Source organism: Pristiophorus japonicus, chromosome 10 (assembly GCF_044704955.1).
Source record: "Pristiophorus japonicus isolate sPriJap1 chromosome 10, sPriJap1.hap1, whole genome shotgun sequence".
Taxonomy (NCBI): Eukaryota; Metazoa; Chordata; class Chondrichthyes; family Pristiophoridae; genus Pristiophorus; species Pristiophorus japonicus.
In genome coordinates, this window is record NC_091986.1 from 152,794,554 (window position 1) to 152,807,968 (window position 13,415).

At 45.2% G+C, this 13,415-nt stretch overlaps 1 protein-coding gene across 2 annotated transcripts in view; it reads left to right on the forward strand.

Moving 5' to 3' along the window:
* rnf17 (ring finger protein 17) overlaps window positions 1-1,518 on the forward strand; it is a 265,192-nt gene extending 263,674 nt beyond the window's left edge. For both annotated transcript variants that reach the window (XM_070892177.1, XM_070892179.1), the window contains 2 exons: window positions 618-715; window positions 1,089-1,518. In XM_070892177.1, coding sequence (XP_070748278.1) covers window positions 618-713 — 96 coding nt within the window. In that variant the 3' untranslated portion in view covers window positions 714-715; window positions 1,089-1,518. The remainder of the gene's footprint in view (window positions 1-617; window positions 716-1,088) is intronic.
* Window positions 1,519-13,415: the final 11,897 nt, after the last annotated feature.

A 13,415-nucleotide genomic window follows, 5' to 3' on the forward strand; every position in this document is an offset into this window, starting at 1 on the left:
TGTGTTCAGTTTTGGTCTCCTAATCTGAGGAAGGACGTTCTTGCTATTGAGGGAGTGCAGCGAAGGTTCACCAGGCTAATTCCAGGGATGGCTGTACTGACATATGAGGAGAGACTGGATCAACTGGGCCTTTATTCACTGGAGTTTAGAAGGATGAGAGGGGATCTCATAGAAACGTATAAGATTCTGATGGAACTGGACAGGTTAGATGTGGGAAGAATGTTCCCGATGTTGGGGAGGTCCAGAACCAGGGGACATAGTCTTAGGATAAGGGGTAGGCCATTTAGGACTGAGATGAGGAGAAACTTCTTCACTGAGTTGTTAACCTATGGAATTCCCTGCCGCAGAGAGTTGTTGATGTCAGTTCATTGGATATATTCAAGAGAGAGTTAGATATGGCCCTTACGGCTAAGGGGATCAAGGGGTATGGAGAGAAAGCAGGAAAGGGGTACTGAGGGAATGATCATCCATGATATTGAATGGCGGAGCAGGCTTGAGGGGCTGTATGGCCTACTCCTGTTCCTATTTCTTATGTTCTTATTTAAGATCTTTTACTCAGTTTTACATGTCATTGTTCACTAAAACTGATGTTTTTATAAACCTAAAATGTTCTGCAGAGCTTGTATCCAGAAGTGTCTGTGTTCTTGTATGAAGAAGGATCACTGATTCATCTTCCACTTGTGGAAAAGGGACTTGCAGATTTGGATATGTAAAAGTAAGTTTTTAAATAATTGTTTCCATTTCATACCTGTATATTGGATTACGGAATGGTATGGTGTTTTTGAATAGTGGATTATGAAATACTCAGAGGTCAGAAATGTCATTCCCCTCAATGTAATCCAAAGTTTTATTTTGGAAGTGAAGCCATCTTGCATGTTAACTTGAGTCATGGAGTATAAAAAATATGTACACATGTACCATCAGTAAGGCTGGTAAAATGTGGAAACCTGCCTGTCACTATGTCCAACCTACATAACTTTGAGTGAGTACAGTGCACTCCAGAGATGAGACTGAACAGTTTCTGGTAAAAGACTAGTGCCATAGCTCAAGGGGTAAATATTTTACTGTCTAATCTCTCTCTGCAACAGGTATCAACAAGATATTGGACAAATCTGAAACTACATTCAAGAATCTGCAGGATGGTTATGGCTGCATTCTTTTTTGGTGACTGCTAAATGCAAACTGTTGCCCTATTTGTGTTTGAAGCTGAGTAAAGGTGATTTGTCCAAGTTTTCTTTCCTGAATAATGTTTAGCATGCCTTCATTTCCCTTAAAGTATTGACAAGATGCTAATCTAAATTGTGTGAATTGTTTTGAAGCTGCATTTAAACCATATGGTTAAGGTCATGGATGTTCAACTGCAAAACAGTTTGCTTTTCACTGTTTTTGATTGAGTTATTTTCTTCCTCTTCCTCTGTTGCATTACTATGTTACATTTTTATTAAGTATTAACAATACTGATTACAGTTATAAAAAATAACTAATATTGATGGAAGTTTGAGGACAGATTTGTCAAAATTTCTGTTACTTTTATTGCTATTGTTTGTGATTGATACAAAAGTTAATCTTTTCAATAAAGTTCTTTTCTGATAAATGTTGCAGCAGCATGGCACTATATCCTATTTATTGAAACAAGGGATTGGGATGAGGGTCAGCAAGTATTGCAAAAACTCAAGTTTTTCTGTTTGTTTATAAATAGGCTGTTGAGGACTGAATAGTATTTGTGCAGCAAGCAAAATTCAGTGAACTAATGGGTGTACTAAAATAAATCAAGTGAATATAGAGCAGAGTGGAGGGAAAATATAAAGTGTTAAAGCTATATTAAATAGTTGTGAAGATGTTTATACCAGAGAACTGTGTTAACTAACCAAGCACTATCCAAGAATTAATTAACATCAGCCACATAGTCAAGTCGTACTTGTTCAGCAAAGGTATCACATCAAATAGTGACAGTTTAAGAAGTCAAAGGCCTTTCATTCCCAATATAGTTTTTTTTGGAGTAACCTCTAGACTTCTGCTCTGACCTCAGGATGCCCAAAGTACTTTACAGCAAATTAAGTATTTTTGAAGTCTAATACTGTAGGAAATGTGGCAGCCAATTTGTATACAAGCTCCCATGAACAGCAGTGAATGTTTTTTTTACTGGTGGTTGAGGGATACATATTGGCTAGGACACTGAGGAGAAACTCCCTGCTCTTTAAAATAATGCCATATGATCTTTTACACCCACTTGAGCGAGTAGACTGGGTCTGTCAGTTTAGATTGTGTGCTCAAATCTCTGGAGTGAGACTTGAAGCCATAACTACCTGACTGAAGGGAGTGTGCTACCGCTGGACCAAAACTGACACCTTGGGGCGGGAGAAGAATGAAAATGGAGAAGTTAAGGCTCATGAGCCAACAAAACAAAACTCCATCCACAGCTGGAGTAATTATTGTGCTGTCCAAACCACATTTGTTTTCTTATGAGTACCAAGGAGTTCTCATCCACCTTAAAGATTCTACTGCATGATCCACATTTGCCATCTTTGTTTCCCCTACCACATGCGAATCAGCACATTCTTCTCAGCTGTAAAAATGGTGATCATATCAATAGACTTATTCAACCCTCAAATTATTGTGGGGTATGGCAAAGGATTATATATTGACTGATCACACAGCCAGGTCTGGTGCAACAGTTGGAAAAATGAGCTGCCACGCGAAGATTCTCTGTCAGTCAGTGTGAATTGTTCAGTTTTGTGAATTTTTAAAACAGTAACTATTTGTACTAACCGCTTTCTGCGCATGCGTCCTCCCGACCTCGCAGCCTCCCCGCCCCCGCCAAACCGGACATGGGGCTTGAAAACGTTCATTCTGAACTGAGCATGTTGTCCGACTGAGCCGTAAGCCTCCCGCTGCACCGCAAGCCCCGAGCCTCCAACCGGGCCCTCCTCCCTCCCCCCCCCCGGAGAGCGATGGCGGCGGTAGGTAGGAAGAGAGAGCGCAAGAGCCTTGGCCCGGCGGGGAAGAGAAGAGAGAAGGGGGGCGGAGGAGAGAGAAAGAAAGAAGAGAGGCTTGGGAGAGGAGAGAATGCTTGGTGGCAGGAGGGGGGAGAGAGACACATGCAAAATACTGCAGATGCTGGAATCTGAAATAAAGGCAGAAAGTCTCAGCAGGTCAGGCAGCATCTGTGGAGAGAAACAGGAAACATAGAAAATTACGTGCAGGAGCAGGCCATTCGGCCCTTTGAGCCTGCACCACCACTCAATAAGAGCATGGCTGATCATTCAACTCAGTACCCCTTTACTGCTTTCTCTCTATACCCCTTGATCCCTTTAGCCGTGAGGGTCACATCTAACTCCCTTTTGAATATATCTAACGCACTGGCCTCAACAACTTTCTGTGGTAGAGAATTCCACAGGTTCACAATTCTCTGAAGAAGTTTCTCCTCATCTTGGTCCTAAATGGCTTACCCCTTATCCTTAGACTGTGACCCCTGGTTCTGGACTTCCCCAACATCGGGAACATTCTTCCTGCATCTAACCTGTCCAGTCCCATCAGAACTTTATATGTTTTTAATGAGATCCCCTCTCATTCTTCTAAACGCCAGTGAATACAGGCGCAGTCAATCCAGTCTCTCCAGTCAATCCAGTCAGGCCTGCCATCCCGGGAATCAGTCTGGTGAACCTTCGCTGCACTCCCTCAATAGCAAGAACGTCCTTCCTCAGACTAGGAGACCAAAACTGAACATAATATTCCAGGTGAGGCCTCACCAAGGCCCTGTACAACTGCAGAAAGACCTCCCTGCTCCTATACTCAAATCCCCTAGCTATGAAGGTCAACATGCCATTTGCCGCCTTCACTGCCTGCTGTACCTGCATGCCAACTTTCAATGACTGATGTACCATGACACCTAGGTCTTGTTGCCTCTCCTCTTTTCCTAATCTGCCGCCATTCAGATAATATTCACCCTTCGTGTTTTTGCCACCAAAGTGGACAACCTTCCGGATAGAAAAGGGGTCAGAGGGTCTAGTAAGGAGGAGGAACTGAGGGAAATCCTTATTAGTCGGGAAATTGTGTTGGGGAAATTGATGGGATTGAAGGCCGATAAATCCCCAGGGCCTGATGGACTGCATCCCAGGGTACTTAAGGAGGTGGCCTTGGAAATAGCAGATGCATTGACAGTCATTTTCCAACATTCCATTGACTCTGGATCAGTTCCAGTGGAGGGTAGTCAATGTAACCCCACTTTTCAAAAAAGGAGGGAGAGAGAAAACGGAATTATAGACCGGTCAGCTTGACCTCAGTAGTGGGTAAAATGATGGAATCAATTATTAAGGATGTCATAGCAGCGCATTTGGAAAGAGGTGACATGATAGGTCCAAGTCAGCATGGATTTGTGAAAGGGAAATCATGCTTGACAAATCTTCTGGAATTTTTTGAGGATGTTTCCAGTAGAGTGGACAAGGGAGAACCAGTTGATGTGGTATATTTGGACTTTCAGAAGGCTTTCGACAAGGTCCCACACAAGAGATTAATGTGCAAAGTTAAAGCACATGGGATTGGGGGTAGTGTGCTGACATGGATTGAGAACTGGTTGTCAGACAGGAAGCAAAGAGTAGGAGTAAATGGGTACTTTTCAGAATGGCAGGCAGTGACTAGTGGGGTACCGCAAGGTTCTGTGCTGGGGCCTCAGCTGTTTACACTCTACATTAATGATTTAGACAAGGGGATTAAATGTAGTATCTCCAAATTTGCGGATGACACTAAGTTGGGTGGCAGTGTGAGCTGCGAGGAGGCTGCAGAGTGACTTGGATAGGTTAGGTGAGTGGGCAAATGCATGGCAGATGAAGTATAATGTGGATAAATGTGAGGTTATCCACTTTGGTGGTAAAAACAGAGAGACAGACTATTATCTGAATGGTGACAGATTAGGAAAAGGAGAGGTGCAACGAGACCTGGGTGTCATGGTACATCAGTCATTGAAGGTTGGCATGCAGGTACAGCAGGCGGTTAAGAAAGCAAATGGAATGTTGGCCTTCATAGCGAGGGGATTTGAGTACAGGGGCAGGGAGGTGTTGCTACAATTGTACAGGGCCTTGGTGAGGCCACACCTGGAGTATTGTGTACAGTTTTGGTCTCCTAACTTGAGGAAGGACATTCTTGCTATTGAGGGAGTGCAGCGAAGGTTCACCAGACTGATTCCTGGGATGGTGGGACTGACCTATCAAGAAAGACTGGATCAACTGGGCTTGTATTCACTGGAGTTCAGAAGAATGAGAGGGGACCTCATAGAAACGTTTAAAATTCTGACGGGTTTAGACAGGTTAGATGCAGGAAGAATGTTCTCAATGTTGGGGAAGTCCAGAACCAGGGGTCACAGTCTAAGGATAAGGGGTAAGCCATTTAGGACCGAGATGAGGAGAAACTTCTTCACCCAGAGAGTGGTGAACCTGTGGAATTCTCTACCACAGAAAGTAGTTGAGGCCAATTCACTAAATATATTCAAAAGGGAGTTAGATGAAGTCCTTACTACTAGGGGGATCAAAGGGTATGGCGAGAAAGCAGGAATGGGGTACTGAAGTTGCATGTTCAGCCATGAACTCATTGAATGGCGGTGCAGGCTCGAATGGCCGAATGGCCTACTCCTGCACCTATTTTTCTATGTTTCTACCTCACATTTATCCACATTATACTGTATCTGCCATGCGTTTGCCCACTCACTGAACCTGTCCAAGTCACCCTGCAGCCTCTTGGCATCCTCCTCCCAGCTGACACTGCCATCCAGCTTAGTGTCATCTGCAAACTTGGCGATATTACACTCAATTCGTTCATCTAAATCATTGTATATTGTAAATAACTGGGGTCCAAACACTCAGCCCTGCGCCACCCCACTGGTCACTGCCTGCCATTCTGAAAAGGACGTGTTTATCCCAACTCTCTGCTTCCCGTCTGCCAACCAGTTCTCTATCCATGTCAATACATTACCCCCAATGCCATGTGCTTTAATTTTGCACCCTAATCTCTTGTGTGGGACCTTGTCAAAAGCCTTTTGAAAGTCCAAGTACACCAAATCCACTGGTTCTCCCTTGTCCACTTTACTAGTTACATCCTCAAAAAATTCTAGATTTGTCAAGCATGATTTCCCTTTCAAAAATCCATGCTGACTTAGACCGAGCCTGTCACTGCTTTCCAAATGCACTGCTATTTCATCTTTTAATAATTGATTCCGACATTTCCCCCACTACTGATGTCGGGCTAACTAGTCTGTAATTCCCCGTTTTCTCTCTCCCTCCTTTTTTAAAAAAAGTGGTGTTACATTAGCTACCCTCCAGTCCATAGGAACTGATCCACAGTCGACAGACTGTTGGAAAATGATCACCAATGCATCCACTATTTCTAGGGCCACTTCCTTAAGTACTCTGGAATGCAGACTATTAGGCCCCGGGGATTTATCGGCCTTCAGTCCCATCAATTTCCTGACTAATAAGGATTTCCTTCAGTTCCTCCTTGCTAGATCCTCAGTCCCCTAGTATTTCCCGAAGGTTCTTTGTGTCTTCCTTCGTGAAGACAGAATGAAAGTATTTGTTCAATTGGTCTGCCATTTCTTTGTTCCCCATTATAAATTCACCTGATTCTGACTGCAAGGGACCTACGTTTGTCTTCACTAATCTTTTTCTCTTCACATATCTATCGAAGCTTTTGCAGTCAGTTTTTATGTTTCCAGCAAGCTTCCTCTCACAATCTATTTTCCCGCTCCTAATTAAACCCTTTGTCCTCCTCTGCTGAATTCTAAATTTCTCCCAGTCCTCAGGTTTGCTGCTTTTTCTGGCCAATTTATATGCCTCTTCTTTGGATTTAACACTTTCCCTAATTTCCCTTGTTAGCCACGGTTGAGCCACCTTCCCCGTTTTATTTTTACTCCAGACAGGGATGTGCAATTGTTGAAGTTCATCCATGTGACCTTTAAATTTCTGCCATTGCCTATCCACCATCAACCCTTTAAGTATCATTCGCCAGTCTATTCTAGCCAATGCACGTCTCATACCATCAAAGTTACCTTTCCTTAAGTTCAGGACCCTAGTCTCTGAATTAACACTGTAAATTTCCATCTTAGTAAAGAATTCTACCATATTATGGTCACTCTTCCCCAAGGGCCTCGGACAACAAGATTGCTAATTAATCCTTTCTCCTTACACATCACCCAGTCTAGGATGACCAGCCCTCTAGTTGGTTCCTCGACATATTGGTCGAGAGAACCATTCCTAATACATTCCAGGAAATCCTCCTCCACCGCATTGCTACCAGTTTGATTAGCCCAATCTATATGTATCTTTATTGCACGCATCCCTAATTTCTTGTTTGCTGTCCCCAACCTCACTATTACTGTTTGGTGGTCTGTACACAACTTCCACTATCATTTTCTGCTCTTTGGTATTCCGCAGCTCTACCCATACAGATTCCACATTATCCAAGCTAATGCCCTTCCTTACTATTGCGTTAATTTCCTCTTTAACCAGCAATGCTACCCCACCTCCTTTTCCTTTCCCTTTCTGACTATCCTTCCTGAATGTTGAATACCCCTGGATGTTGAGTTCCCAGCCTTGGTCACCCTGGAGCCATGTCTCCATAATCCCAATTTTATCATAGCAACATAAAAAATAGATGCAGGAGTAGGCCATTCGGCCCTTCGAGCCTGCATCACCATTCAATACGATCATGGCTGATCATTCACCTCAGTACTCCTTTCCTCCTTTCTCTCTATAACCCTTGATCCCTTTAGCCGTGAGGGTCACATCTAACTCCCTTTTGAATATATCTAACGCACTGGCCTCAACAACTTTCTGTGGTAGAAAATTCCACAGGTTCACAATTCTCTGAGTGAAGAAGTTTCTCCTCATCTTGGTCCTAAATGGCTTACCCCTTTACTTAGACTGTGACCCCTGGTTCTGGACTTCCCCAACATCGGGAACATTCTTCCTGCATCTAACCTGTCCAGTCCCGTCAGAATTTTATGTTTGAGATCCCCCCTCATCTTCTAAACTCCAATGAATAAAGGCCCAGTTAATCCTAATATGTCAGTCCAGCCATTCCGGGAATCAGTCTGGTGAACCTTCGCTGCACTCCCTCAATAGCAAGAATGTCCTTCCTCATATTCGTTAATAGCTGCCTGCGCAGTTAATTCATCCACCTTATTACGAATACTCCTCGCATTGAGGCACAGAGCCTTCAGGCTTGTCTTTTTAACACACTTTGTCCCTTTAGAATTTTGCTGTAATGTGGCCCTTTTTGATTTTTGCCTTGAGTTTCTCTGCCCTCCACTTTTACTTTTCTTCTTTCTATCTTTTGTTTCTGCCCCCATTTTACTTCCCTTTGTCTCCCTGCATAGGTTCTCATCCCCCTGCCATATTAGTTTAACCCCTCCCTAACAGCACTAGCAAACACTCCCCCGAGGACATTGGTTCCGGTCCTGCACAGGTGCAGACTGTCCGGTTTGTATTGGTTCCACCTCCCCCAGAACCGATTCCAATGTCCTAGGAATTTGAATCCCTAGCCTTCTGCACCACTCAAGGCACATAGTCATCTTCGCTATCCTGCTATTTCTACTCTGACTAGCATGTGGCACTGGTAGCAATCCTCAGATTACTCCCTTTTGAGGTCCTGCTTTTTAATTTAACTCATAGCTCCCTAAATTCAGTTTGTAGGACCTCATCCCATTTTTTACCTATATGCACCACGACAACTGGCTGTTCACCCTCCCCCTCCAAAATGTCCTGCAGCCGCTCCGATACATTCTTGACCCTTGCACCAGGGAGGCAACATACCATCCTGGAGTTTCGATTGCGGCCGCAGAAACGTCTATCTATTCCCCTTACAATTGAATCCCCTACCACTATAGCTCTCCCACTCTTTTTCCTGCTCTCCTGTGCAGCAGAGTCACCCATGGTGCCATGAACTTGGCTGCTGCTGCACTCCTCTGATGTGTCATCCCTCCAACAGCACCCAAGGTGGCATATCTGTTTTGGAGTGGGATGACCGCAGGGGGCCCCTGCACTACCTTCCACTGCTCTGCCTGATGATCACCCATTCCCTATCTGCCTGAGTTACCTTTACCTGCGGGGTGACCAACTCTATCAACGTGTTATTCACGACATCCTCAGCACCGCGGATGCTCCAGAGTGAATCCATGTGCAGCTCCAGTGCCGCAATGCGGTCTGTCAGGAGCTGCAACTGGAGATGCTTCCTGCACATGTAGTTGTCAGAGACTGGTAGTGTCCCTGATTTACCACATAGCACAGGAGGAGCATGGCATGGCGCTGTGCTCAACTGGCATGACTTAATTTACTTAATTTGGCATCATTGATAAAGGTTTCCTACTGATAAGAAAAAGAAAAAAGAAAAACTACTCACCAATCACTTACCCTCTTGGCTGTGACGTCACACCTTGATTACTCTTTACTTCTTTGTTTACTTCCCGCCTCTGCTGCAGCTAGCTGCTCCCTCTCAGCCACTGCTCGATTTCAGCTGCCGCCCTTGTAGTCCCACTCATCCGCCGACCACCTCTCGCGATGCTGCTCCCTCTCAGCCACTGCTCGATCTCAGCCGCTGCCCTTGTAGTCCCGCTCACCCACCGACCACCTCTCGCGATGTTGCTCCCTCACGTTTCAGGTCAAAGACCCTTCGTCAGAGATACGGGGTAGGGGGGGTGTAAAAGAGAGACACGGGTGTGGAGGGGGGGGGGAATCGGATGGGAGAAAGGGAACTCGGAAAACGGATCACATTCTTCCAACCCCCTTTACAACCACACCCGATTTCTCCCGAGGGACAAGGGACATCGGTGCAGTGGATGAAATCCAGAAATCACGAAACTCACTATTCATTTCATACCTGATAAACCTGTTAACAATCTGCCCACAATGCCCCATCTATGTGGGGGGAGTGGTGGTGAGGTCATGCACTTGCGCTTGAGTAAGGGACTTCGGCTGGAGGAGGCAGCACTTGCCCTGGGGTAATGGACTTTGGCTGAGGCAGGGAGGCACTTGTGCTGGGGTAAGGTACTTTGGCTGGGGGAGGAAGCGCACTGTGGACTTCGGCTGCAACTTGGTGGCTTTTGCTGGGTTTGAGATGCGTCCTCTCTGGCTTCTGAAGTCAGAAAGGATCATATTACAATTTGCAAAGTGTCAGATCTTAGGCTGGGCGGTTCCATTTACATATTCCAGAGAAACTTCAAGATGTGGCTTATCCTCCAAGGGGACCAATCAGCAATAGGTCATGTGATATTGGAGAGCCAATCAGAGAAACGGCGGCCATTCAGTTAGTACAAACAGTTGGGTCCTTTTTAAAATGCAAGTGGGCTGCACAGAGTGTTCCTAAACAGAGTGCTTCTAGACAGAAGGAATTTGGAGAGAGTTGGGAGTCTTAAGTACTAGCTGTAAAAAGTGAAATTTAGTTGAACATTTTGAATTTAACCTAGAACTTAAAAAAAAAAGTGCCTGCCAATGGCAGTTAACTGTCAATCAGTGTACGTCTTGAATCAGTAGCAATTACTGGGAGCAGAGAGCTGAGACAGCATTTGTAAAGGGACTGAAGTGCATCATCACCACCGGAAATAAGATATTGGTTTGATTTGTTACGGTTCATTTGAAATTTTAGTTAATTTACAGGTTTAATTAGTTGTGCCCCTTTAACAAGGGTGCACATGGTTGACTTCTAATGATTAAAAGAGTCATCACTTGTAACTACCTGCATTTTCTGCCAGTGATTATTTGCACTAGCTTTTTGACCATCCTTCTGCTTCTGCGCGCTCTGGACTCTGCCCCCGTTCTCCTGCGCATGCGCAGACTCCTCGAACCGGAAGTGGGGCCTATTTAGTGCTGCTGCCATCCAGACCATGTTGCTTTACTGAGCTGTGCTGCCGACCACCTTGTATCCCGAGTGCTGTGTTAATAAATTTCATTACATTATTTCCGTCTCATGTGTTTGATTCATCCTGCATCATTTGGGTCAGTGACTATTGGCAGCTACTACAGCTTTTGGGTTAAGAACATAAGAGCAGAAGTATGCTATTTGGCCCCTCGAGCCTGCTCTGCAATTCAATAAGATTGTGGCTGATCTGATCATGGTTAGCTTTTGAAAAGCAACAAACTTGGGCTGGGATGGGGCAGGAATTTGGGCTGGCGGGGGAGGGGCCAGGATCTTGGGATGGGATGGTTTAGCTCCATCCTGTCTGGAGTCGGCAGTCAGAATGGCTCGAATTACACTTTGCAAAGTCACTTGGAACTTGGGGTGGGAGGTTCTAATTACACATTCCAAAGAAACTGCTGTCTGTCTTATACTCCAAGGGGACCGATCAGGTCATGTGATCATGAAGAGCCAATCAGCATATGCTAGTGCAAATTTGAGTAGTGGCAGGGAGGTGTTACTACAGTTGTACAGGGCCTTGGTGAGGCCACACCTGGAGTATTGTGTACAGTTTTGATCTCCTAACTTGAGGAAGGACATTCTTGCTATTGAGGGAGTGCAGTGAAGGTTCACCAGACTTGATTCCCGGGATGGCGGGACTGACATATCAAGAAAGACTGGATCAACTGGGCCTTTATTCACTGGAGTTTAGAAGAATGAGAGGGATCTCATAGAAACGTTTAAAATTCTGACGGGTTTAGACAGGTTAGATGCAGGAAGAATGTTCCCAATGTTGGGGAAGTCCAGAACCAGGGGTCACAGTCTAAGGATAAGGGGTAAGCCATTTAGGACCAAGATGAGGAGAAACATCTTCACCCAGAGAGTGGTGAACCTGTGGAATTCTCTACCACAGAAAGTTGTTGAGGCCAATTCACTAAATAAATTCAAAAAGGAGTTAGATGTAGTCCTTACTATGAGGGGGATCAAGGGGTATGGTGAGAAAGTAGGAATGGGGTACTGAAGTTGCATGTTCAGCCATGAACTCATTGAATGGAGGTGCAGGCTCGAAGGGCCGAATGGCCTACTCCTGCACCTATTCTCTATGTTAAATAAACGCGTCCATTTTCTGCGGCCTGGAGGTGTCAGTGTTCCACATATACATAGAGTGAAATAGGTTGCCGCCCCTCTTCCACTACTTGAAGGGGCTGCACCTCGATTTTTGGCCGCACTTCAGTCCCACACTTCTGATCTTTGGGCACCCGGTGGGGAAGTCAAAAGACCTCCTCGTAGGACTGCTCCTGGGCTTGGCCAAGGTGGCTATTAACAGGTCCAGGTAGTGGGTGTGGTCGAGGGAGTCGTTCGACCCGACTGCCTGCCTCTCTTCCATGGCCACATTCGCGCCTGGGTGTCCCTGGAGATGGAGCACGCGATGTCCACTGGAACATTTGAAGCCTTCCGTGACCGGAAACCGAATTTTAATTTCATTTGTTACGGTTCATTTAAACTCCCCCGTTAATTTACAGGTTTTATTGGTTGTGCCTCTTTAACAAGGGGGCACATGGCTGACTTTTTTAAGTAATGAAAGAGTCAGCATTTGTATCTTGGGTGTCGCTGCAAGGGTATAAAGGTAAACAGTTATTGCTGATACAGACTGGGCTGCAGTGATCCTAAACTGAGTGCTTCTAGATAGTGCTAACGTGGGAATTTGGAGAGATTAGGAATTGTGGGCAGAGGGGAAAGGAGGAGCGGAATGGTTGGAGATAAAGGTGTAGGCAGGAGAATCCGGAGGGAGTGTGCATCAGGGAGCAAGGTAAGCGATGTTCGCATGAGGGAAGGAACTGAAGAGGAAAAATTACAAATTGGTGAGTAGCTGGTGATTGTTCTTCAAGTCTTGAGTTTATTTCTGTTAAGTTAGTTAATCTAATCAGTAGAGTCATGGCAAGACACCTCAGCCCTGTGCAATGCACATCTTGTGCCGTGTGGAAACTCCAGGACGCTTCTAGTATCCTGGATAACCACGTGTGCAAGAAGTGTCAAGAGTTGGCGGGTTTTAGAGCTTGAGCAGCAGCTAGCATCACTAGAGTGCATCTGTGAGGTTGAGAGCTACGTGGACAGCACGTTTCAGGAGGTGGTCGCACCGTAAGCGTATGCAGGCAGAGAGGGAATAAGTGACCACCAGACAGACGAGGAGGACCAGGCAGGTAGTGCAGGAGACCTGTAAGAATAAAAGTGTTTATTAATAATTAAAATTGATTCTGTGTATGTATAAATTTAAAAGTGTAGATTATACAGAGAGGCTGAGTTTTGTAAGAAACAAAAAGGAAGCCCAGAGAGCTGCCGCATGGGTTTTGTGTATTGGAAAGGCATTTAATCTAATCAAAACATGGCTGAGCCAGGCCAGACAACCACATGTGTGAGGAGAGCCAATAAGGAACTGCCCTGGAACCAAGGTCCAATCGTGAGGCTTTCGGAGAGATAATGGCTTTTGAGAGGTTTAAAGAACTCAAAAAAAGACTCCTCTCTCAACCAGCCAGCCA